Below are 22,534 nucleotides of genomic sequence, written 5' to 3'. Positions count from 1 at the left end.
CAAGGAAAAAGATGTCCTTTCACTTGAAAGACTTTTAGCAAAGTTCAATGAAAGAACAGTAGTATCCATGGAATAGTCAGGTCTGCCTTTGAATATGAAGTTCTTTATCTCAGTGAAATGTTTATGAAATCTGTAATCATTTGAATGATCATTTTTGATCTTTCTTCAGTTTGCCATCTTGTGAGTGAAGTCCTTATGTCACCATCTTTATAAGAGGGTTTCATGTATGTCTTCACTGTTTGCAAATCAGAAATGCTTCATTTGCTAAGTAATCATCACATCCTTTATTAACTGTCATCAGTGATTTGACTTCAGGTGGTAACTGTGATTGCCTTGAGGTAGTGACTCAGTGATACTCTGTTAGTCATTGGTTGGTTTTTGTATCTGTTCTTACATGTGCACCAGTCTATAGTTTAGCTTTCTTTTTTCTACTTTAAGCATACTGTCTGAAAACACCAATCCCATTAAGCTGGTAAATCCATAGAACAGATATAATGTAAAGCACGTATTAAGATGGATAAGGAGCTTCATGGTGAAGCTAAGGAATTCTTTTTATCATGAAATGCTGCTAATCGGTTAGTTATTTGTGTAGCTTGTGAAAAGCTCATTCAACAAAACCTGAGAACATGCATAGAATGCTCAAGAATAAGTAACTAAAGCTTGCTTTCCTGTTGGAATTTCAGGAACTTTCATTTTATTCGTACGCACATACCTTAATAACAAGTTTGTATTTATGTTCAATATAATATGCTGATACCTCCCAAAAAGTAATCTTTTGCCTGATTTGTCTCATCTAGATAAATCTTCTAGTTGGCAGGGCTTCCTGTAGCCAGGGTTATCTCAAGTCTTTGCAAGAGTCTGTCTTAACTGTTTCAGCCAGCTTATTTTCAAATGCTGGATCTGAGTAGTGGTGTCCCGCGCTCATCATTCATCTGCTGCTAGTGGGGCACTACTATATAATAGACACCTTGAAACTGCTTACTAATTATTGTGTTAAACACTAACCATGTGCAGTGAGGATTTTGCTTTTAATATAAATCTTCTCAATAGAAGTTTTGGTAATGTATCTGTCTGCAGCTTTTGGCAGTGTAACAGAAAAGAACACTTAGAAATCTGCTCTACTTATATGTCAGTGGAAATAGATCTCAGATGACAAGAGCAAGCAGCAGGATTCAGAGTAGTTCATGGAATATTGAGTTATTATCCTTAAATGCATTTACCCCGCTTACAGCATGGAAATATTTATTTCTAGTAGACATGCAGCTGAATGAAGAAGTTACATTTTTCTAAATGTGTTCACTAACTTCAGCATTAAGGGGTTTCTGAAAACTTTTATTTCAGTTGCAAATAAGATTAAGAATCCCTGCTCTTTTTTTTTTTTTTTTTTTTTTAATTAAAAGCAAAATTCTATGGAAAGAAAAACTCGGATTTTCTGAGTCTGGGGGTAAAAAAAAATGTGTTTTCCCTACTCCTCTCTGAAAATCTCAGCTATGTTGTGTAGCAGGTACTTTTGTAGGAGTAGAACCAAGCTTACCTTTTATGTAGCTTATGGCAAATCAGATAATGTGTTGAGTGTATAGTGTGGATGTTTGAGTGTGGGGGAGGAAGAAAAGGTTAAGTTTGACACCACAGTTGTTTCCAGACTAATAAGCACTGTGGAGGTGGAATCATTCCTAAAAGGAAAAGTAGCAGCCAAGGAATGCTGCGGGATATCTGAAATGCTTGAAACGCTTCTCCTCAGTTACCACAAGGGGTAACAGTAGAAACTCTGCTCAGGGGTTTCATCTCTTTGGAAGGTGGAGACTGTTGGAGGATGATCCAACTTTGCGCCAGCTACAGTGCTTTTATCTCAAGACCAGTGTAATTCACTCTAAGGGTATTGGCTTCTGTGAATATATAAGAAAGCAAGCATATAGTTATGTGTTCCTGGTGAAAGTTAGGGTTTTTTTTCTATAAATACTGTATGTAATAGTGTTTTGCCTTAGCAGTGCATCAACATTTTGTATGTTGTCTGTATCTTTAGGAGGGCTGGATGTCTTGTATTTTCTCATGTGTCCGTATGTGAAATACAGTTTTAAACCAACAACACACTTTCCAGTAGAAACTTCGGTAGAAAGCATCTCATCCCAATAACCTGGAAATACCCATAACCTTCCTGTATTTTGGATTGTTTTGTGTTTGTGGGTTTTTCTGTGATGAGCACTTAAAAACCTATTTTCACTTGCAGTTTAAGATCCTAAATGTACCAATGTCTTCCCAACTTGCTGCAAACCACTGGAACCAACAACAAGCTGAACAGGAGGAGAGAATGAGAATGAAAAAGCTCACTTTGGATATCAATGAACGGCAAGAACAAGAGGACTACCAGGGTAAGAACATTACCAAGTATTTAATCTTTATTTTCTGAGGAACTTTCGTGGACCTACAGAAAATATTCTTTGTGATAATTAGCACTGCAAGTTTTGAACATTGGTTTGTAATACTTCATGGAAAACCTATGTTTTAGTTTGTCATTCATTATTTACACCTTTGTCCCTGTGCTTGAAGGAGTTTCTTCCATGAAATTGAGTTTTCAAGTGGCCCTCAAATTTCAGCATTTCCATTTATTTTGGGAAAGGAGAAAAAGGGAAATTGTTACCTTAAAAATAACACAAAATTAATCTGATGTTTGTGGCATTGTCTCCATTACTGCAAGACAGCTGAGTAGGATACAAGAGGAATTAATTCTGTGCAACTTAAGCTTTGCTTTTTAGATATTGATAGGTATTTTAGATATTAATAGTACTTAGAATCTTCATCAGCCTTGCTGAGACTTGCAGATCCTAAGAGGTAACCTTCACCTGAGAAATAAAAACTGTCTCTGCTTCCTATTGCTAAAGATTCTAGGGGTGCTACAAATCTGGAGCACAAGAATATATTAACAGAGTGAAGGTTTCATACAAATTGATATGACCTAATTTGATTTGTAAAGATAGGTAAGTCTGGCTTTTTGGAACCTGAACAGACTGATGCAAACGGTTAATACAGCAGATTATACAGCCCTAAACTGGTTTGTGTGCTTGCTGTGTTTGGTTGTGGGGTGGGTTGTTTTGGCTCTTTGGTATTGTTTTTACTATCTGGCTTACTCAGATACTAAACAAAAGCCAGACCAATAAAACCCATGGTATTCAGCTCTTAGTATTTCCATTTAACATCTCCACTGTTTTGGTAAAGATGTTGCAGTCAGGTGGCAATTACAGTATAAGTAATTTCATTAGCAGGAAAATTCATTTAAGGTATTTAGTGAAAGGTCATTATTCATCAAGAAATGGGAAATTTAAATTAAAACAGCTCTAATTCTAAAGCCACTATGGAATCTATTCAGAACATGGATAGTGCAAGAACTAAACTTGTAATCTAAAAAGGGGTCTTTTTCCAGAGTGTCTACAGAGCTCTGAAATGGTAACACAATATATTCTTAGTATCAAACATTGTAATCAGCTTAAAAACTTCTTTTCTGAGGCACTCCCTTCTAATAAAGCCCATTTGTGAAAAAGGAAAAGAAACACTAGACTCTAGAATTAGACATTACAGTGCTTTTCTCAGGCTTTTCGTGGGTTTTCCTCATTAATGGTATTTCTGATACTTCTGCTGGTCAGGGCATTTGGATTTTTCTGCCTTGTCATATGATTTTGTTGGTATCTTTAAAATTGCTTTGTTTAATAAAATATTTTTTTGTGAGCAATTGTGCTTCTTATCCAGAAACAAGGATCATACTGGGTTTGTCCAGAAGTGAATCAGGAACTGATCCCCATTGAAAACAAGTCAGCTTGCAAATAAACCATTTATTTTTCTAACTTTCTCATAGATTTTCCAGGTGCTGTGTCCAAGGAATTAAAATAGGAGGAAAATCAACATAGAAGAAGGTTTTCCCATAATTGGCATCCATTTTTTAAAACAGCTGTTGATTTGGTTTTTAGTAATTTGGGTAATACGCAATAAAACCAAGCTAAAAAGAACCATTTAATCAGGTTACATTAAACAGACCAAAATAAGTTCCTCTTTGAAACTATGTTTTATTTCTGTGTTGTGCAGTTCCCTGTTGCTTGCCTATAGTTGGCGTGTACCCGTTGAAAGAAAGAGTTGGGTTTACATTTCCGTTTCAAGCTTTGGAGTTAGCAAGGGAGGAAGAAATCCTAATTTCTGGAAGAATGCCTCAGAGTTGTCCTGTCATTTGCGCATACATTTGGGTTGGGGGGTTCTTTTCATTTGCACAAGGTAGCTGATAGGTGAAAATTCACCACTCAAAGTAGTATCAGATGGTTATTTTATACTTCAGCAATGTTTATTAGTATTACAAACATTTCTAACTTAAATATTTGGAACTGGGTGACTCTAGACTAGTGTTTTTCTGTGTACATACTTATTTTCTTCACTAAAACCAAAGATGGGTGACATGCCTTCAGCCTAGCTAATACATGGTGCTCCCTTGCCACGTCTTCCTTCTGTTATCTTCTCCATTACTCAACTTCTCAGTTACTGACTTTTCACAAACCCGGATATTTTCTTTCACCTGCAGTCTGGAAAACAGAAGAGACAGGCAGGCACATGCTTACTGCTTCATTGCACCTGGCTGGCAATGAACCATAAACTCTTCTTATTTTATTCCTGAGTCTTGTCATTGCCAGCAGAGCTCTCCCTTGGCATACAGAATTGTTTTGAAGGATGGTATTTCATGATGTTTACAACGCTGGACTGTCAGTGCGTTGAAGGGCTTGCTTTGCCTTTTCCAGGTGTTGAAAGGGGAGTATACAGAGCATGAATACATGGTTTAACTGTTGACAACAATATTGTGTATTAAGTTGTTCATAGATTCCCAGTGTCCTTAAAGATTGGGAAGATAACTTACCAAAAACTCTGTGTGTGTTTCGTAAGTGGTCAGAGAATCTCATTAGTCTCTAGTTCTGCAAGTCATTGTGACAGTAGTGGAAGTACATTTCTAGCAGATGATGGGTATGAGTCTCCAATGAGATTACCAGAGATTAGAGAACCAGACAGAGCAGACTTTCAAACATAATCTGTTTAACAGTTTATTCTGCTTTTCCTCTTCATTTATTCCATCTGTCTCTTTGCTGAGTAATGTAGATTCTTGCACAGGGTGGGCTGTCAGAAATACTTTCATTAGATGCACTAACATATGGGCAAGGGGTTACATGGAGGTTCTTACAATGTGTTTGTAATTATAGTGGGTACATAATAACCAGTAACTTGGCCTGATAAAGAACCATTTTTATCATTAAATCATATTTTAGAAATGAAGTTGCACTAAGTGCCAAAATACAATACTTACCTAGCTTAAACTGCCTGAAAGTTAGATCTCCAGAGCTAAACTGGGTAGCGTAGGCTTCTTTCTGCACCCACCTATTTCTTCCCAACTGATCATAAAGTGAAAATCTGATCCATAGGACAGTGTAATGTAGGTCAGCTGAGTCACATCTTCAGGTGTCTGCCTTCTCTGTAACAGGATCCTATTATGGGTAGCTTAGGCTTAAATAAATGACTTCTCAATGCCTAATTTTAGGACAGGTTTCTTGCTGAGTCTTTAATTGGCAGCAACATTGTCCAGGTGTTACTATTTCAGGGTAGTTTAATGTTGTGGCTTCTTTTACTGCTGAGAAGCTTTGTCCCTGATCATTGATAAAGAAAGAGGTGACTGATACATTTAGAAATAAAAGGTCACAGCCCCTTTCTTAAGCACCTGTGATAAAAACTATCCCTGGCAGTTCTTTTTGTTCCAGAGAACACTTGGAAATGCAAGTTTGTATTATGGGGTAGTTTGGATTTGTCAAAGCTGTCTGTGCAATTTAGTAACTCTTTTAAAATTAGCTGTTGTGGAATAAACTGAGGAGTGTTACCCTGAAGCATAGCAAGGTGTAAACAAGGTGTCTCTTTATGGCAGTGAAATGTGCTTGTGTAAATTCCTCATGCATAGAAAATGTATTTCACTTTGTTCTCTATGAACTTACAGAAATGTTGCAGTCTCTGGCACAGCGTCCAGCTCCAGCAAATACTAATCGTGAACGACGGCCTCGGTACCAGCATCCAAAGGGAGCACCTAATGCGGATCTAATCTTTAAGACTGGTGGGAGGTAGGACAATATTCCTTTAACTGTGGTAATTCTGGTTCTAAGTAAGTAATTACCTTCATGTTGGAAACCAGTAATGATCTGTGTAATGCAAGTGTGGTTGATAGTAGGTTCCTTTCTAAAAGCATTCAGTTAAAACACTGAGCAGTGGTTTGTGCTTCTAGCATAGTGTCTGTAAATGCCTGCTAGACTGAGGTTTGGAAGCCAGAGGATTATTTTTCAGTTGTGAAATGGCTGGTAGCATCTGAGCCTTTTTATAGGGTGAAAGATGCAAGTCTGCTTTCTCTGTGAGAGGGGGAGAGGATATTTTTGGGTATCCAGAGAAATTCCCATTGTGCTTTTTCAGTTTGGTGAATTTGAGAGCTATACCTCTGCATTCGAAGCTCTGAATGGAAGGTAAATACAGTAAAGGTGGGGAAGGGGGAGGAGAACCTTAGATTTATGGTGTGCAAGAGCATACCAAAACCAGTATTAACATGAAAAGAGCCATTCCAGATTGCCTAATAGACATTTTACAGCTTTAATATATCTCAGTGTGTCTCTTCTCACTTGGGGTAAGCTTGAAAATAAGCCATGATATTAGCCCTGCAGCACAAATTTGAATAAATGGTTTCAGGTGAAACACAGGCTGCTTTCATGTTTCTCTTTTCTTTGCAAGTTAATTTTGGAAGTGGCTGGATAGGAGCAGCAACTGGGAAGGGAGAGTTTACCTACTAATGGGTCTGTCTTTGTTCATGTACTAATCCTATGCTACAGTAGCATTGCCAACTTCTTTACTACTTTGTGGTACATTCTTATAGTCATTTAATAACTTCCTGGTGGTCACTCAGTCCGCTGAGACCCTCCACAGATACTGATTGTACCCCAAAAAAACCCTCTTTGGAAAACAGACTGCAGTTTAGAGTAAGTATTGACCAGATGTAATAATAAAATGAGCAGTGCTGTCCATTTAGCTGTTTCATACCACTGTGGCCTAATACTGTTATAGAAGTACAATACATTTGGTTACACTGAATTGCTGTAATACTTGCAGGTGTTTCAGAAATAACTATGTGGTTGCCTTCTTGTTGTCTTTCCCAAACGCCTTGCAACCTATACAAGGAGGTCCCTGCAGTTGTTCTTTACATACAGCAGCCAGATCACTAGATGTGATATTTACAGATTGTTTTTCTTCAAATGCAGTTCTTTTGAAAGCCTTTCATTTTCAACTGGTTTTGGGAGAATATAATTTAGGACTTAAACTGTTCACTGTAAACTAGGTCAGGCATTGTCCAGTGAACAGGTTAAGTAGTGTTTGCTTGTTCAAATAGCTCTGCCATGCGCTTGCAATTCTGATGCAGTTTTGTTTTATGTAATTCACTCTTTGTTCCATTTAATCTGTAAGCTCCTTAAAGCAGGGACCAGGAAGTTTGTTTTAGCAGGCATATTTATTTGTTGTATAGTGACTGCTCAGGCTTGCAGTCATGCCTCAGTTGAGCCATCTTAGCCTGTACTGAGGGAATGTTACTTTTCTTAACTTTAACTGAAATTAAGCATTTTAGCAGAGATAATATTTATTGGAGTCTGCGGCTTGCCACATCTGGAATGGATTGTCTGTCACCTACGTTATACAGCTTCTGATTTACAGGATATATTGAGGATTGTCTTCTGACTTTGAAGTGTGAACTGCAGTCCCTGCCCAGACTGCCCTCCTGTTCTAGGGAAGAAGTTACCCCACAGACTCTGAGGACACTAGAGTATCTTCCTATTTGCCAAGAGCAAATAGGAACTGAGCTATTAATTTTAGTATCTGTTGGGAGAAGTTTTCCCTTTCCTACACGATAGAACCAATTTGTATAATTACAGATGTTATCACTTAGATGATGAGTGAGCTGTGTTGTGGTGTTTCTTCTTTGTATATGAAGAAGATACGTTGTTTTCTTGCAGTAGTAACTCAATTTTATGGGAAGTAGTGATGCATGTTACTTTCTTTAAGGTATGCAACTTTTTATTCTAAGTTCCCTGAGGTTAGGAATGGTCTGAGTAACTACACCTCCTGGTTGATTCCATTGTAATGCACAAACTGACAACTCTTGTGTTGCTAAACGTGTCATAAGCACCATGTTTCAAGTATCTTTTAGGAAGTTAAATCTAAATCTGCTTATCGCAACAGATGATTCAGAAAGTGATGAAGGCAGCATTGTGTTCTTGTATGGTTTTGGCCTTGAACAACTGGATCTTGCTTTGTGATTTGGACCTGATGACCTCCACAGCGCTCTTGGAACTTGAAAGTTTTCTGTGATTCTGTTTTAGTCTAATGGGGTGCTAAACTAAAACAGTCCCCCCTCCCCAAACCCCACAGAAGTGTTGCCTCCTTTGCCTATGATAAACCCACTGTGAGTGGAAGAATGAAGTAGTGGCTGTGGCTGTACAGAATGCATTTTGTTAGAACAAACTAGAGAGAAATCTTTTGCAGTGTTTATTTTTTATCTAGTAATGTCCTTTTTCTGTATTGAGTTCAATGCAGGGAGATACACAGCCTTTGTCAGATTTCTTGTTATTTAGCATGTGCAAAATGCTGGATCAGGAAGTGGAGTTTATTGCTGTTTATAATCACTTCCTTGTATAGCCTCAGGTTTTAAGACCTGCTAATCCTGCAAGGAGGAGATTCTTTTTGGGACTCATACATTTAAGGCTGATTGGCCTTAAAGATAACTTACTGTGATTCCATTAAAAGCAGGGCTCCTTGATTTGCTTCAGGAGAACTGGGAAGACAACAGTTTTCACTCTTGCTTCCAGTTCTGTAGCACTTGGGCCCTAACAGAGGAGTTTGGCTATGGAGCTGTTAAACTGATTCCTTCAGGAAACACATCATTCACAAAAGTAATTCTTTTCAGTGATGAGATTGGCATGGAAATACCCTTTTGCAGTTCTGGAGAACATCCTCTCGCTCACAAGAGAGTGGTTTTCCTTTGTTTATAGAGGACTGATATAAATGGCTTGCTTACAAAGTGAAGCCACATTTTGTGAAATCTATTTAAAAACATTGATTGCCAAGAACAGGCCTTACCAAGGAGTTCATTATCTTGTTAAGCCTCTCCTTATTAAAAGCACTGACCTCAAAACTCGCTGGTGTTCTCAAAGTATAGTGAAGAAAGAGGGACCTGTCTGCGTCAAAAGGCCAGTTGGGATGTAGACATAAGCTGACAACCTAAATCATATTCCATTTAATTGATAGTTTTAGTTCTTCTATTTGCATCTGACTTCTCTTTATCCCATTTAATAAAGAAAAAGGAAGCGTAAGGGTAATAACAGGATGCTAGGATTTTATCAGTAACATATTCTTATAAGAGATATCGCATTAATGATGAAAAATCAGAGTATGGATAATAAGGAGAAATGTGAATTTAACATAATTTCCTGTTTCAGTTACTGGACAAACACACTTTATACATTATCCACTATGTACTTGGTGTATATTGTATTTTGAAGCTTTGCATTCACTTCCTACTGATACATCAGAAGTCTTTGGCAGCATAAATCTAGTTTCTCTGTTGGTCTAAGGCTAGCTTGCTGTTGTAGCCTATCACTGTCATTAACTTCAAAGCAGACACTCTGGTGTTAGTATGGCACTGTCTTGAAGTGACAGATCTACTTCTTAGTTCATTATGCAGCTTGCACAATCTTTAGCTGTCATTTTCAGTTATCTCTTGTACTCTTGAAAACAAAAGAGAGAGGTCATCAGTTCTAGAAGGGATCCCCACCTGGTATTGGATGTCAAATGTTAAACTATTTCTTTTCTTCTCCTTTTTCTTCTTAGGAGACGTTGATCCAGCAGCAAGTGTCATTTCATTAGGTCCTGTATCTCTGATGTTGTGGATAGTGGAGTCCTCCAGCGATTAAATGAGAGCAGTGGACACATCTCAGCATGTCAGTCTAGAGCGTTCAGAATCGAAACATGGGACAGGCTGGGGCCGTGGGGCAGAACAACGCCTCCCCTCTTCCCCCCTAAACCCTCATGGAACAAGTGGAAGCTTCCAGTCATGGCCTACCAAAAATTAAAATAAAATATATTAAAAAAGCAGCTTTTTGTTACAGGAACCACCTTGAGGGTCAATCTTCTCATGAGAGCAGAAGTAAATGAAGGAGATGGTTAACTTGACCAGTGAGCAGCTCAGTGAAAACGAAGATCAACCTGAAATTCAGATGGATTATACTGGAACTGAAAAGGTCTTTTACCAGTTTAGTATGTGGGAGAGCGAGTTCTAAACTTGACTTAAGTTGTGTTATCTCCGAATTGAGTGCTTTGTGTTGGAAGGATTTTCTTTGGGGGCTGCAAAGCTACAGTAGAAAAACATAGAGCAAACAGTGAGGTCTAAAAGAAAACCCGGACATGGAGGAAAACTTCTTATCAAACACTCCTCAGCGAGAAGGTCTGTGGTTAAGAAATAGCCTTTTGCTGCCAGATGAGCAAGAAAGAGGGAGTGGGGAAGGGTGAAACACTTCAGAGCCAAGGAGGTAAAATGTCTGTTGAAGTTTAAAATAGAACGTGAAGTTGATGAACACAGGGTGTTGACTCGTACTGCTTGGAACAGCCTGACACCAGCCTGAGGACAGGGATGTAGTTGAGCCCATTGTATGTATCATTGAAAACCAAACCGTACCAGTCAGCATTAACAGGAGGATGTCAAGGGGTGGATCCAGATATTTTGTTGATCTTCATGGGTTGATAAGCCTCTGTGTCTATTGAAACAACAAAAAAAAGTTAAAAAAAAAAAAAGGTTTAAGTCTGGAAACAAGTAGAATTTTTATTTTTTTCTAAGTAGAAATGAGGTTTCTTGGTCTGTTTCTGACAATCTGTTATTTATTAGCATAGGGTTTTGTTTGCTTTCAGGTAGAGGTAGTTAATTGAGTTAAGGAGCTCATCTGTATGTTACTAATTCTTTTTTCTAGCTCTTTTAAAATCCTTTTTACCACTGTTTTGGGTTTCTGCATGTAGGAAGAGACTTGTAAAATTGTAACATTTCATACAGAAATGCTGCCCGATCTTCACCAGCTTCAGAAATCTGACCTTTGCCAATGCTGCAATAAAGTGTTGTACTTTACAATTGGTGTCTGCCTTTTCACATTGATGATGTTCTTTAAAATGAGGTTTTGAAGAGTTTGTGGTGTATAGTGGGGCTGTAGCTCGGACAGTGCTTCATACAGGCAACATGGACACAGATATAAGGAAGAAGTTCTTTACTGAGAGTGATGAGGCACTGGAACAGCTTGGCCAAAGAAGTGTCAAATGCTTCATCCCTGGCAGTGTCCACAGCCAGGTTGGGCAGAGCCTCGAGTGACATGGTATATATAGTGTGGGGGATCCCTCCCCATGGCAGGGGGTTGGAACTGGATGACCTTTAAGGTCCTTTCTAACCCGAACCACTCTACGATGGCAGGAGGATTCCTGCCCCAGAGAAACCACTCAAAATGTGCTTTGTAAATGCCAGATTTTCTTGCTGTCTAGCAAGGAGTTGTGAAACTGCAGTCATCCTTTCCTGTAGTGTAAGCTGTTGTATGCACGCAATTGCTCTGAAAGATGGGACATCAGCACCACCTCACTTGCCACAGCTTTGTATTGCCCCCTATGTATTCTGTGGAGCCAGGGCCTGTGCAGCCATGTGGTGAAATGAACCCCCATACTGGCCTTGGTCAAAATAAGGAGTGTTGCTTCAGAAAGGAGAATTCAAGCAAGACCAGCTCTTCATTTCAGGTCTTGTGTGATTCTTTTCATATCAATTTTTTTCTGTGTCAAATTTCTTTGGTACATTTATTAATCACATTTGTAACTGCGCTCCTCCAGGAATGCCTTCTCTAGCAACATAACCATTACCCATCGGTCAAATCTAATTTCCATTCCCGGATGATTAATGCTCGCCAATTCCTAATGGTGAATTAACCATCTAATTGGGGTTCAAGCTGAAGTCAACTTCCTTTTCTCAACATGCTGCTTAGTTTCAAAAGCATTTAATTTATGCAAATTGAATAACTGCATAAAAATGAAATATTAGCCCTGTTCTGTATGTGTCAGTCTAATGCCTTGGATGGAATTTGGATCAATAGGAATATCTCTGTAATTATTTGTTAAAAAGAGTTTGGGGTCAGCTGGGGATTTCCCTGACTTCAGGCTCAAGTCTAAAAATAAGGCACTCTTGCAAAGGCTAATTCCAAAGTAGCACTCCTGAGCCTGCATGGAAGTACTTAAATCAAGGAAAATGGACATAGATGAAGGAGAAATTGTTCCATGTCCTTGATTGCGTAAATGATCTCTGTTATCTTATCGTTCTTTGGAAAGAATTTGGACTGAAGTCAGGTCCAGGCTCTTGCAGTTGCATCTTCACTGCTGGGAGGCTCATTGAGCTGCCCTGCTGGTGGCCAGAGAGTGCTGCGTGATTGTACTCAGTGATTTTCTTGCTTCAGTTTTTGATGGTAGTATCTCTTCCTGCATCTCTCAAGCTTAAGGCAGGGACTGGGGGAATGAAGACCCTCCTGTTGTAGGAGATCACGTTTGTGACCACCTGAGGAACCTGAACATGTGTAAGTCCATGGGATCTGATGAGAGGCACCCTGGGACATCCCAGAGGCTGGAGCACCTCTCCTGGGAGGAAAGGCTGAGAGAGCTGGGCTTGTTCAGCCTGGAGAAGAGAAAGCTCCTTAAGGGGAGACCTTAGAGCAGCTCCAGTGCCTAAAAGGGCTACAGGAAACCTGGAGAGGGGCTTTGGACAAGGGCCTGTAGGGACGGGACAAGGGGAATGGCTTTAACCTGACAGAGGGGACACTGAGATGAGCTCTTAGGCAGAAGCTCTTCCCTGTGAGGGTGCTGAGGCGCTGGCACAGGGTGCCCAGAGAAGCTGTGGCTGCCCCATCCCTGGCAGTGTTCAAGGCCAGGTTGCACACAGGGGCTTGGAGCAACCTGCTCTAGTGGAAGGTGTCCCTGTCTGTGGCAGGGGTTGGAGCTGGAGGAGCTTTAAGGTTTCTTCCAGCCCAACCCATTCTATGATGTATGGCACATCACTTGACAGCCCGTTTGTGTTCATCTATGCTTCAGGATGTAGCCAAGGTGGTTGGGGAGCTCTGAAATCAGAAAGTTGACCCAGGAATGTCAGCACTCAGGCAACATCTTGCTGGCACTGTTAACCATCTTCCTCTACCCTGCAGTGCTGTAATGTGATAAAGAAAAAAGGGTATAAATATGTGCATTTTTCCATGAATTGCAGAGTTTTCATTTGCTGTAATTTTAGTAACTTTCCAGGCCCTGGGAGAAAGAAGCCCATTGCGCTTTCTGTTACAGAGCTAAAAATACTGTATACAAACCCATTGCTGCGTATAGAGTGCAGCATACACACATAAAGTAAATTGATGTATATTAAGGCTTAGCAAACCCCACCTGTATTGTGGAAATTGCCTGGTTTGCTCCAGTTTTCATGTTCTTTCATTTGCCCTTTCCAGCAAAGCCATCACTGTGTGCTCGACGGAGCAGCACAGGGAGAGCCGTGAGGAGCTGCGGCAGTTTGCTGATGCAGCTTTCTCTTGACATGGGAATACATTTGACTTAAGTAAATGCAGCACCGATCAAAAGTGATGACTTGGGGAATAGTTCCGGATGGGCTCTGCGGGATGGCAGTGCAGCTGTTCCCAGCCCATCCCACAGATCCAACTTGGAAGTGCCGCAGCCAAGGGTGAGCAGTTAATAGTCCATAGCACATGTTCAACCTGAAAGACTTGCGGTGCTGGTGGGACTGGCAGCAGTGTCAGCACTGCCCGAGGCGGGTCAGAGCATCACAGAGTGGTTTGGATTGGAAAGGACCTTAAAGCTCATGCAGTTCCAACCCCCTGCCATGGACAGGGACACCTTCCACTAGAGCAGGTTGCTCCAAGCCCCTGTGTCCAACCTGTGGCACTGAGCTGCTGTTGGCCACACACTTGTTGCTGAAATGGCTATTGTGCTTTAATGTCGGGCTAAAATGACAGCAGACAAATGAAAAAGTGAGTAAATGATCTTGCTAATCACTATTGTCCCCCCACAGTGGTGCTGTAGTTTTACGACCCCATAGCCCAGCCAGGTGAGTGAGTTATCAAAATAAATACAAAAATAACCATGCCATGAACCTGCTGTTGCCCCTGATAACTCCATTATTTTGTTCCCTTTTATTTTTCCCTTTCCTTTCGAGCTTCATCACAGATTTTTTCCACACTGAGGTTTTTCCTCAGCCACATCCCGTTCTGCCGCACTGAAGATGCTCGTCCGAGACAACACTTCACTGTCTCTCCTCAGAACTCAACTATAAATAGGCTTTTTCCAACCCCTCCTAAGGATATCCCAGCGTACTGGGAGTAGGAAACTATTTGGGCAAGAATCAAACAAGTGAGTAAATGTCAAAACATTTACTTGTATTGTTCAAACTATAAACTTTGCTTTTAAGTTATTATTGTCGGGGTATGATTGTGCCATTAAAACAGTTGGTGTTAGGACTGTTGTTGGAAGAACAAACAGTGGTTTATTAAAAGACTCCCTCCTTCCTTCCTTCCTTCCCTCCATTACCTGGATACAAGCCATCAGGCAGTTAAAAAATGGTCAAGACACTTAAAAAGGAGGGAGGAATTTGGAGCTTGCTGACGTTTAGTTGTTCTTTGACATTTCCTGCTGGGTTCAAGTCCTGGTTGGCAGCCCAGGAGCTTGAAAACTTGGTTGTATTTACCCTTTAAATGTTTCAGTTTGGGGTTTTTGTACAGTTTACTGGTAGCACCTTAGGGTTGTCTTGGGAAGGACATCCCTGTTGTGCACTTATTCATGTGTTTCACAGCCCTGATGCTCATGAGCAAGATCTGGAGCAATCTTGGCTGCTGGTGATGTTCTTTGCTGAAGGTACCATCCAGCTGCAGTGTCAGCAGCACGAGGAGGAAGCCAGCAGGTGTCTGTTTGGGGTCGCATGGCTGTGGTGGGGACCTGGCTGCGTGCTCTGCTCCATCGGTTCCATGTAAGTTATTGAAGTTTGGGGAAAAAAACACGAACTTGGAGTTTATCTTCATGGTGTGAAATCCTTGGGGATTTTTATCACTCCCCTTCCAGGCACTACTGCAGGCTGTTATCTTTGCACCTAAGATGCTCTTGGTGCTGCCTGGTCCTGAGTCAGCTCCATCATCTGATGGTTGTTCAGTCATCCCTCTTCTTCTATCACTATCAGCATCCTGAAGTGGCAGAGGTGAGGAGCCTCACTTCAGGGCAGATAGAGCTTTTAGGAGTTTGTATCCTCTCACTTAGAGAGCTGTAAAATTCCTTCCCAGACACTGGAATTTGAGCTCTCTGTGCATGAGGAGACTCCTCCTATGAACTGCTTTTCCTCAAAATAGGAATGAACTGGGAGACGACCTTAAAAAGCAGAAAGCTCTATGGCAGCATCACCAAAGGTGCTGTGGCCAGTCAGGGAGTGATGCTGCAGAGAGCAACGTGTTGTGTCCTGCTGGTTCCACTAAAAACAAGCCCTGTGGTACCTAGAGAGCCTCACAGAGATGCAGAGTTGTTCAGGTGCTCCTTCTTGTGTCTCATGGGTGCCTGAATGTGGACATTGGCTGTGATGTGTGCAAGGCATCAGAGTCCTGCCACAGCTGCTGGAGATGGGATTGGTGAAGCCTCAGCAGCTTCTAGGTGTTTCCTTTAGGGTGAATTTAGCTGCTGTGCCCGGGTATCATGGGTGAGGGCTCTGTTGTGGCAGTGGGAACCGGGTGTCCTATCTGTGCATGGCAGCAAAATTCAGGTGCCTTCATCTGGAGCTGAATCCTGGGGATGCCTGGGGTGACTGGAGTTGTGACCCAAAGTGTCTGTGTGGGACAAGCAGATGCAATATGGGGCCTGGGGTAGACCTGTGTCCTTCTCTGTGGTAGCAGAGGCTCAGACAGGGTATGCTGGGGCACAAGTACATGTGAGCACATGAATTGGGTTGCTCTGAGTGCGGTCAGCTCACTGCAGGAGAAGCAACACTGAAGCAGTGGTAACGAGAGACTTGATTTTGCTTGATTTTTGATCACAGTGTTCCTGCATTAATCCAGTAAGTGGTTATTAAACTGCATCCCTGGGGTGATGGAAATGAAGGCCAGGTAATGGAGCAGTGACAGGCAGCTCACAGGTGGCTTTGGCTTTTCTTATCCCTGCTCTTGAGAAGCTCCTCATGCGGTGGCGGTGGCTCCAGCTTCCTCGTCGGGCTCCTGGCAGGAAGAGCCCTCTCCTGGGAGGAAGGCCGGCGGTTGGCCTGGATGGGAGGATCAGCCCAGTCCACTTCTCTCTGGGAATTCAGCCGAGCTGTTCCAGGCAGACACAGGTTCCTCACCCCTCCTGCAGCAGCCTTTCCTTTCCAGGGGAAAGATGGACCCAACAGCAGCACTCAGACAAACTCTCCCTTTCCTATTGTAATGCCCGAGTGCTGTAATTGTGGTTTATTATTCAGGTGCGTTCCAACTCCCATGCCCCATGAAGCTACAGGTTTACTACTGGCTGTGAGTCTTTGTCCTGGGTTCAGCAGTAGCAGTCATTTTTCTCCTTCTTAGTAGGTGATGCAGTGCTGAGTTTTGACTTTCGGCCTGTTTTTAGTTATTGCTTAAATATTTGGTCTGACCAAGGACTTTGTGAGCCTCATGCTCTGCCAGGGAGGAGGGGAAGCTGGGAGGAAGCAGATACAGGACACCTGACCCAAGCTGGCCAAAGGGGTATTCCATACCACAGCACGTCATACCCAGGATGTAAACTGGGGACAGTTACTTGGAAGGGCTAGATCACTGCTCAGGTCAGGCTGGGTATCGGTCAGCAGGTGGTGAGCGGATATATTCTCTTCCCTTGTTATTTCCCTTATCATTATTATTGCTGATGGTAGCAGCAGTGGTTTGTGTTATACCTTAGTTACTGGACTGCTCTCATCTCAACCCATGGGAGTTACATTCTTTCAGTTCTCCTCCCCATCCCTCTGGGAGCTGGGGGAAGAAAAGGGGGGCAGTGAGAGAGCGGCTGTGTGACTTATGGCTGAGTGGCTTTAAACCACAACAGTCTTACCTTACATAAAACTAAACCAGGTTTGGCTTCAGAGGAAGCATCACTGCCGCAGAGGAACGTCTCTGCTCTCAGCACAGAGCCCAGGGGTTTATTGCAGGAGAACCAGGAACGACAGTGTGGGCACACAGGGGCCATTCCCTGGGCTTGAGCGTGCTAGAAAACTCATGCCATAAATAAAAGTGAAACCTAATCAGGCAAACTCAATCCATTTAGGAGGCAGGAAATGTTCCACATTAATGAAGTTTGTGTCATGGAGCCTGAAGACCCTGTTGATCCTCTACCCTTTGTGCTGGCTTGTGTGTTGGAAATAGAGATGCGCTGACAGCCGTTTCCTAATAGATGCTTAAATATGAAGAAATAATCTCTCTCCTGCTGTGACAGCTTGTGTGAATGCTCTTTTCCTTCTGGTGTCATCCCACCCTCAGCATCAGTGCAACGTGTGGCTTATCTTCAATCAGGGCACCAGCAACTCATAGAACGCGTGAGTCCGAGCTTCCAGGCTGTGGGTTTATTCCTGTGCTGGCAATTAAATGCTCCGGAGCAGTAGGTGTGGTGCTGGGAGAGGAAGCGTGATTCAGGAGCAGTGCATCAGACTGCACCAAAGGTCAAGCTCATCGCTGCTCTTTGTTACTTGGTTTGACATCATTGTCCTTGGTTCCTGGCTGGGAATCGCAGCCTTTGCCCTTCCTCATGGCTTGGATAAGCAAGCAGAGGACAGATAAAAGACTGCACAGTTTTCTGGTGCTTACAATAACAACAGCTCAAAGAGTGGAGAGCTTCCGCTGGAATGACGGGGAAAAGTACATCAGGAACATCTGATGGTGATGCTGACCTCCCCATACCTCTGAGGAAACAAGGGATCCCGTTACAGGAGAGCTCTGAGGCTGAATCAGAGAGGGAAGTGATCTGTGTGGGCAGCGATAAGAGCAGGGTGCTGTGGTAGCTGCCACTGAGCATGAGTGTGCCCAGGGCTCTGAGGCTCCATGCTGGTTCTCCAGGTTCATGAAGGATGCTTGTGCCTGGACACACAGCTTCCCTGAGTAACATAAGGCTTCCCCGTTGCTCCTTGGCTGAAGAAGCCATGGCTAAGGAGATGGGACCTGCCCTGGTATCCATGGGAGGCCTTGGCAGGAGTGTGGTGATGCTGGGAGGTGGATGTGCACTTTCTGGGAGAGCTTGGAGGTAGTTTTGTGCATTGATGCACAGTTAACTTAAACAAGCTTAAACAGGGTAGAAATAGGATAGGTATATGGCAGAAGCTCTTCCCTGTGAGGGTGCTGAGGCGCTGGCACAGGGTGCCCAGAGAAGCTGTGGCTGCCCCATCCCTGGCAGTGTTCAAGGCCAGGTTGGACACAGGGGCTTGGAGCAACCTGCTCTAGTGGAAGGTGTCCCTGCCTGTGGCAGGGGTTGGAACTGGAGGAGCTTTAAGGTCCCTTCCAACCTGAATCGTTCTATGGTTCTATATACATAAGTGTGATGTTCAGCTGTAATCACTGGCACATGTGGCTGGTCTCTGGGTGAAACAACCCTTGTCTGTTGCCAGCCCTGTCTCATTGGTCTCCTGGTCAAATTCTTTTTTAGCAACTCCACTTGCAAGCCAGTATAGGGAGAGGACGGATGTTCCGGCTCCTGTGCTACAGCAGTGCATCGGGTCTGGTTGTTGAAGGTGAACAGCAGTTTTCTATGCAATGAAAGCATCTTTTAGCTGCATTCCCTGACACAATCAGACAGTTGCTGCCTCCTGCCCCTGGGGTGTTTTGCTGCTCAGCACATGGAGGGGCTGGTTTGAGAGCCAGGTGGCCAGGGTGACAATGATGGAGGGCTGGTGGAGACACCACAGTGGGTGCAGCGGTCACAAGTGGAGGGGCTGAAGTGAATAGCTGTGATGGCCCTCAGGCAGCAGCTCCACAGGGTTCTTCCCTGGCCATAGGGAACTGGGAACTGCACCACCATGCAATGGTTAAGCAAAGGATTTTTGTGTATTTGGTTTCTTTTAAACTCAAATGTTCTCATTTTTATCAAGTTCTTTACTGGGGAAGGAATTACACTTTTCTGTTTAAAAACAATGAGGGGAAAAAAAATCCAAACCCTGGAACACTTGGGCTCCATTTGTCTCTCATGAGGACACTGTAGCCGCTGCATTTCTTTGTTATACAGACACCCAACCCTGCAATAGCTCTGGAGACCTCTCAGGATGCCTTTGGGATTCCTGAATCATTGATGAAACATTCATTGAAGCTCAGGGGCAGGGTCTAAGACCCACAGACAGAAGGGAAACTGAAGCCAAGCTGTCCCTTCAGGCCAGCCAACTGGTTTATCTGCTCTTATTAGGCCTCTTGAATCCTCAAGCTACTTCTGGGTTACTTTGTTCTGCTGGTTGCAAGTAGCAGCAGGTAATTCTGACCAAGCAGAAAAATCCAAAGGCTGAGAATTAACGACTATCCCTATTAACAAACCTTATCTTGCCTGCAGGTCCCCGAGGTAAGGACACATCTGACCGTCCGGTGAAGTAGTCGAGGATGCGCCGATGACTTTCCAGGGGAGGAATTTCCTGCTTTGGGAGGAGCTACTCACATGGGAAGGGAAAGCCCTGTTCTGAGGGGAAAACAAGAGACCAAACAAAAACACCACGTACAAGAGAAGGCTGTGTTCCCTTGGAAGGGTTTGGCTCCATCCAAAGGACCCTCCTTACCTCAAGGGAAAAGATATTTATAGTCGGGAGTCAATGCTGTGATGAAGATGCCTTTGCTTCCATGTGATGCAGGGACTATCTAACAGCAAGACCCTGTGCAGGTGGAGGGGTGCACAAAGAAGTGATGAAGTCAAGGGTTTCTCTCATATAACTGGTTGACAGAGTCCCTTGGGAAGCAGTTCTGCAGGGCAGAGGAAGCCAGGAAGGATGGAAATTCATCACAATGGAAGTCTTAAAAGGTGCAGGAGCACCAGAGAGTGGTGGTGAATGGAGTTAAATACAGTCGGCAGCCAGTGACAAGTTGTGCTCCCCAGGGCTCAGTACTGGGGCCAGTTCTGTTCAATATCTTCTTCAGTGACGTGGATGAAGGGATCCAGTGCACCCTCAGTAACACCTGCAGATGACACCTCGAATCCTGTGTTCAGCTCTGGGCCCCTCACTGCAAGAGAGACATTGAGGTGCTGGAGCGGGGCCAGAGAAGGGCAATGGAGCTGGTGCAGGGCCTGGAGCACAGTGTGATGGGGAACGGCTGAGGGACCTGGGGGGTTCAGTCTGGAGAAGAGAAGGCTCAGGGGGGACCTCATCGCTCCCTACAACTGCCTGACAGGAGGATGGAACGAGGTGGGGTTGGTCTATTCTGGCAAGTAACAAGCAATAGGAGCAGAGGAAATGGTCTCAAGTTGTGCCAGGGGAAGTTTAGACTGGATATTAGGAAGAATTTCTTTACCACAAGGGTTGTCAAGCACTGAGCAGGCTGCCCAGGGCAGTGGTGGAGTCACCATCCCTGGAGGTGTTTAAAAGATGTGTAGATGTGGTGCTCAGGGACATGGTTTAGTGGCGATTTGCCAGTGCTGGGTTAACAGTTGGACTCAAGGATCTTAAGGGTTTTTTCTAACCTAAACAATTCTATGATTCCAAGAACTACATCTAAGGGAGCGTCCATATCCACACATGCATCTGTTTTAAAATCACTATACTCAGCTCAATTCCTAGTGCCAGTACATGAGCTTACGGTGGTGGAGCTTGTTCTGATGAGTTAACAGCAGTAAGTACAGGACAAAGTTACATACAAAGCAGATACCTCGAGAGAGAACCCACTCTTCAGCCAGTGCCCAAGCAGTGTTAAAGGGATGGTAGAACTGCCTCACTGTGCAGGCAGAGCCTCCTCTTTTAGCTGGCTTGAGCTGCTCCAAGGCCCTTCCTGCCCCAGCTCTGCCATCATCACTGCAATCATGTAACTTCTGAACACAGGCCCCCAGCTACCATTCTCTGCACAAGTGTTACCAACATACCTGTAGCCAGTGCTACTGCAACCTCTCAGTGCTAGTCACAACCTCTCACACTATTTAAAGTAGGCTGGTAGATAAAGCCAAGCCAAGTTGCTGTCAGACCCTTAAAGCAGCAGCAATTAAAGGTAACATGTAGAGGTGTGTGTGTATGTTAAGGGTAAACAGACTTTCAAGCTTTTCCACTCACTCCACTCTGACACCCCTCTCTTTCAGTGCTGCCCTGTTCAAGACAAACAACTTGCTTAGCATCCAAGTCATCAAGATCAAGGCAGCTGGAGCTCTAGGGGCAAAGGATACACCTGAAGTATGAACCATCAGCTTTGTGGGTGCCTCCAGAGCAGCCTGAACAAAACCACACACACACACCATGACTGCATCACGCACTGCTGTATTTGAGCTGTGCTATCCTGCTCCTCCAGGAATAATGATGCCCAACCAGCCAGAGAAAGAATGGGTTCTGTGACTTACCTTAGTGAGTTCAGTTACAAACCAGTCTGAGTTCATTCAGGAGTACTGCAAGTCAAAGTGCCCCTGCCTGTGCCTCTGCCAGTACAGAAAACAGCCCAAGTTACTGGGCTAAAATCACAGACTGGTCTGGATTGGAAAGCACCATAAGATCATCCAGTTCCAACCCCCCTGCCATGGGCAGGGACACCTCACACTAAACCATGTCACCCAAGGTTCTGTCCAACCTGGCCTTGAACACTGTCAGGGATGGAGCATCTACATTTAGCCTCATGCTTTCCCTGATCACTTAATGAAGCTATTTTTAAGGGACAAGCCAAATCTGTGTTTGTGTGTGTATAAAACAAGCAAAGGAGGAGTCAAAACCTCAAAAGCTTAGTTCCAAAGCTGCAGCCACTTGAAAGGCTGACAGTAACACAGGCAGCTATGCAAGGCTTTAGCCCACAGCTAAAGGTGAGGCACTAACTTAAAGCTTCATTATAGACTGACCCAAGTTGAAATCTCTCACACTGGCTCCAGGCTGGAGCTGGACAAGGTTACACAAGGCGACCTGCCCTGTCCTGGCTGAGACATGTACCTGAGCCCTGAGGCAGCTCTGGAAAGCTCAGGGACAGGCTGCTCTTTGGCTTCCACCAACCTCCTACCTGGGGCATGAAAAAGTAGCTCATGCAAACTGAAGTTAATTTTTCCCTCCAGTGATTTCAATTTTATTGTTTATGGTCCCTGATATTTGGACAAATGCTCAACACCTGTATATAAAAATACCCATCTTCAAAACAGTAGAATGGTTCCCAGGTTTCCTCCTATGTTGTGCCACCCTCCAGCACGGGGAGTCAGGGCAGCCTGCATGGAGAAATAAGGGCTGAAGCTACTGACTGCAGTCCTTACCCTGGCTAAGCCT

The 22,534-nt window shown here is 43.4% G+C and overlaps 1 protein-coding gene across 3 annotated transcripts in view; it reads left to right on the top strand.

Annotated features, from left to right (window-relative positions):
- The window catches only part of UPF2 (UPF2 regulator of nonsense mediated mRNA decay), a 62,884-nt gene extending 51,672 nt beyond the window's left edge, over positions 1–11,212 (top strand). For all 3 annotated transcript variants that reach the window (XM_061368101.1, XM_061368099.1, XM_061368100.1), the window contains 3 exons: positions 2,228–2,369; positions 6,008–6,128; positions 9,925–11,212. In XM_061368101.1, coding sequence (XP_061224085.1) covers positions 2,228–2,369; positions 6,008–6,128; positions 9,925–9,934 — 273 coding nt within the window. In that variant the 3' untranslated portion in view covers positions 9,935–11,212. The remainder of the gene's footprint in view (positions 1–2,227; positions 2,370–6,007; positions 6,129–9,924) is intronic.
- The last annotated feature ends 11,322 nt before the right edge of the window (positions 11,213–22,534 follow it).

This window comes from Neopsephotus bourkii, unplaced genomic scaffold, assembly GCF_033783945.1.
Source record: "Neopsephotus bourkii isolate Nb327-2 ecotype Australia unplaced genomic scaffold, CSIRO-AGI_Nbou_v1 NB_1423, whole genome shotgun sequence".
In the NCBI taxonomy this organism is placed as follows: Eukaryota; Metazoa; Chordata; class Aves; order Psittaciformes; family Psittacidae; genus Neopsephotus; species Neopsephotus bourkii.
Note: the sequence above shows the minus strand (reverse complement) of the source record. Positions and strands in the feature narration are given on the sequence as shown.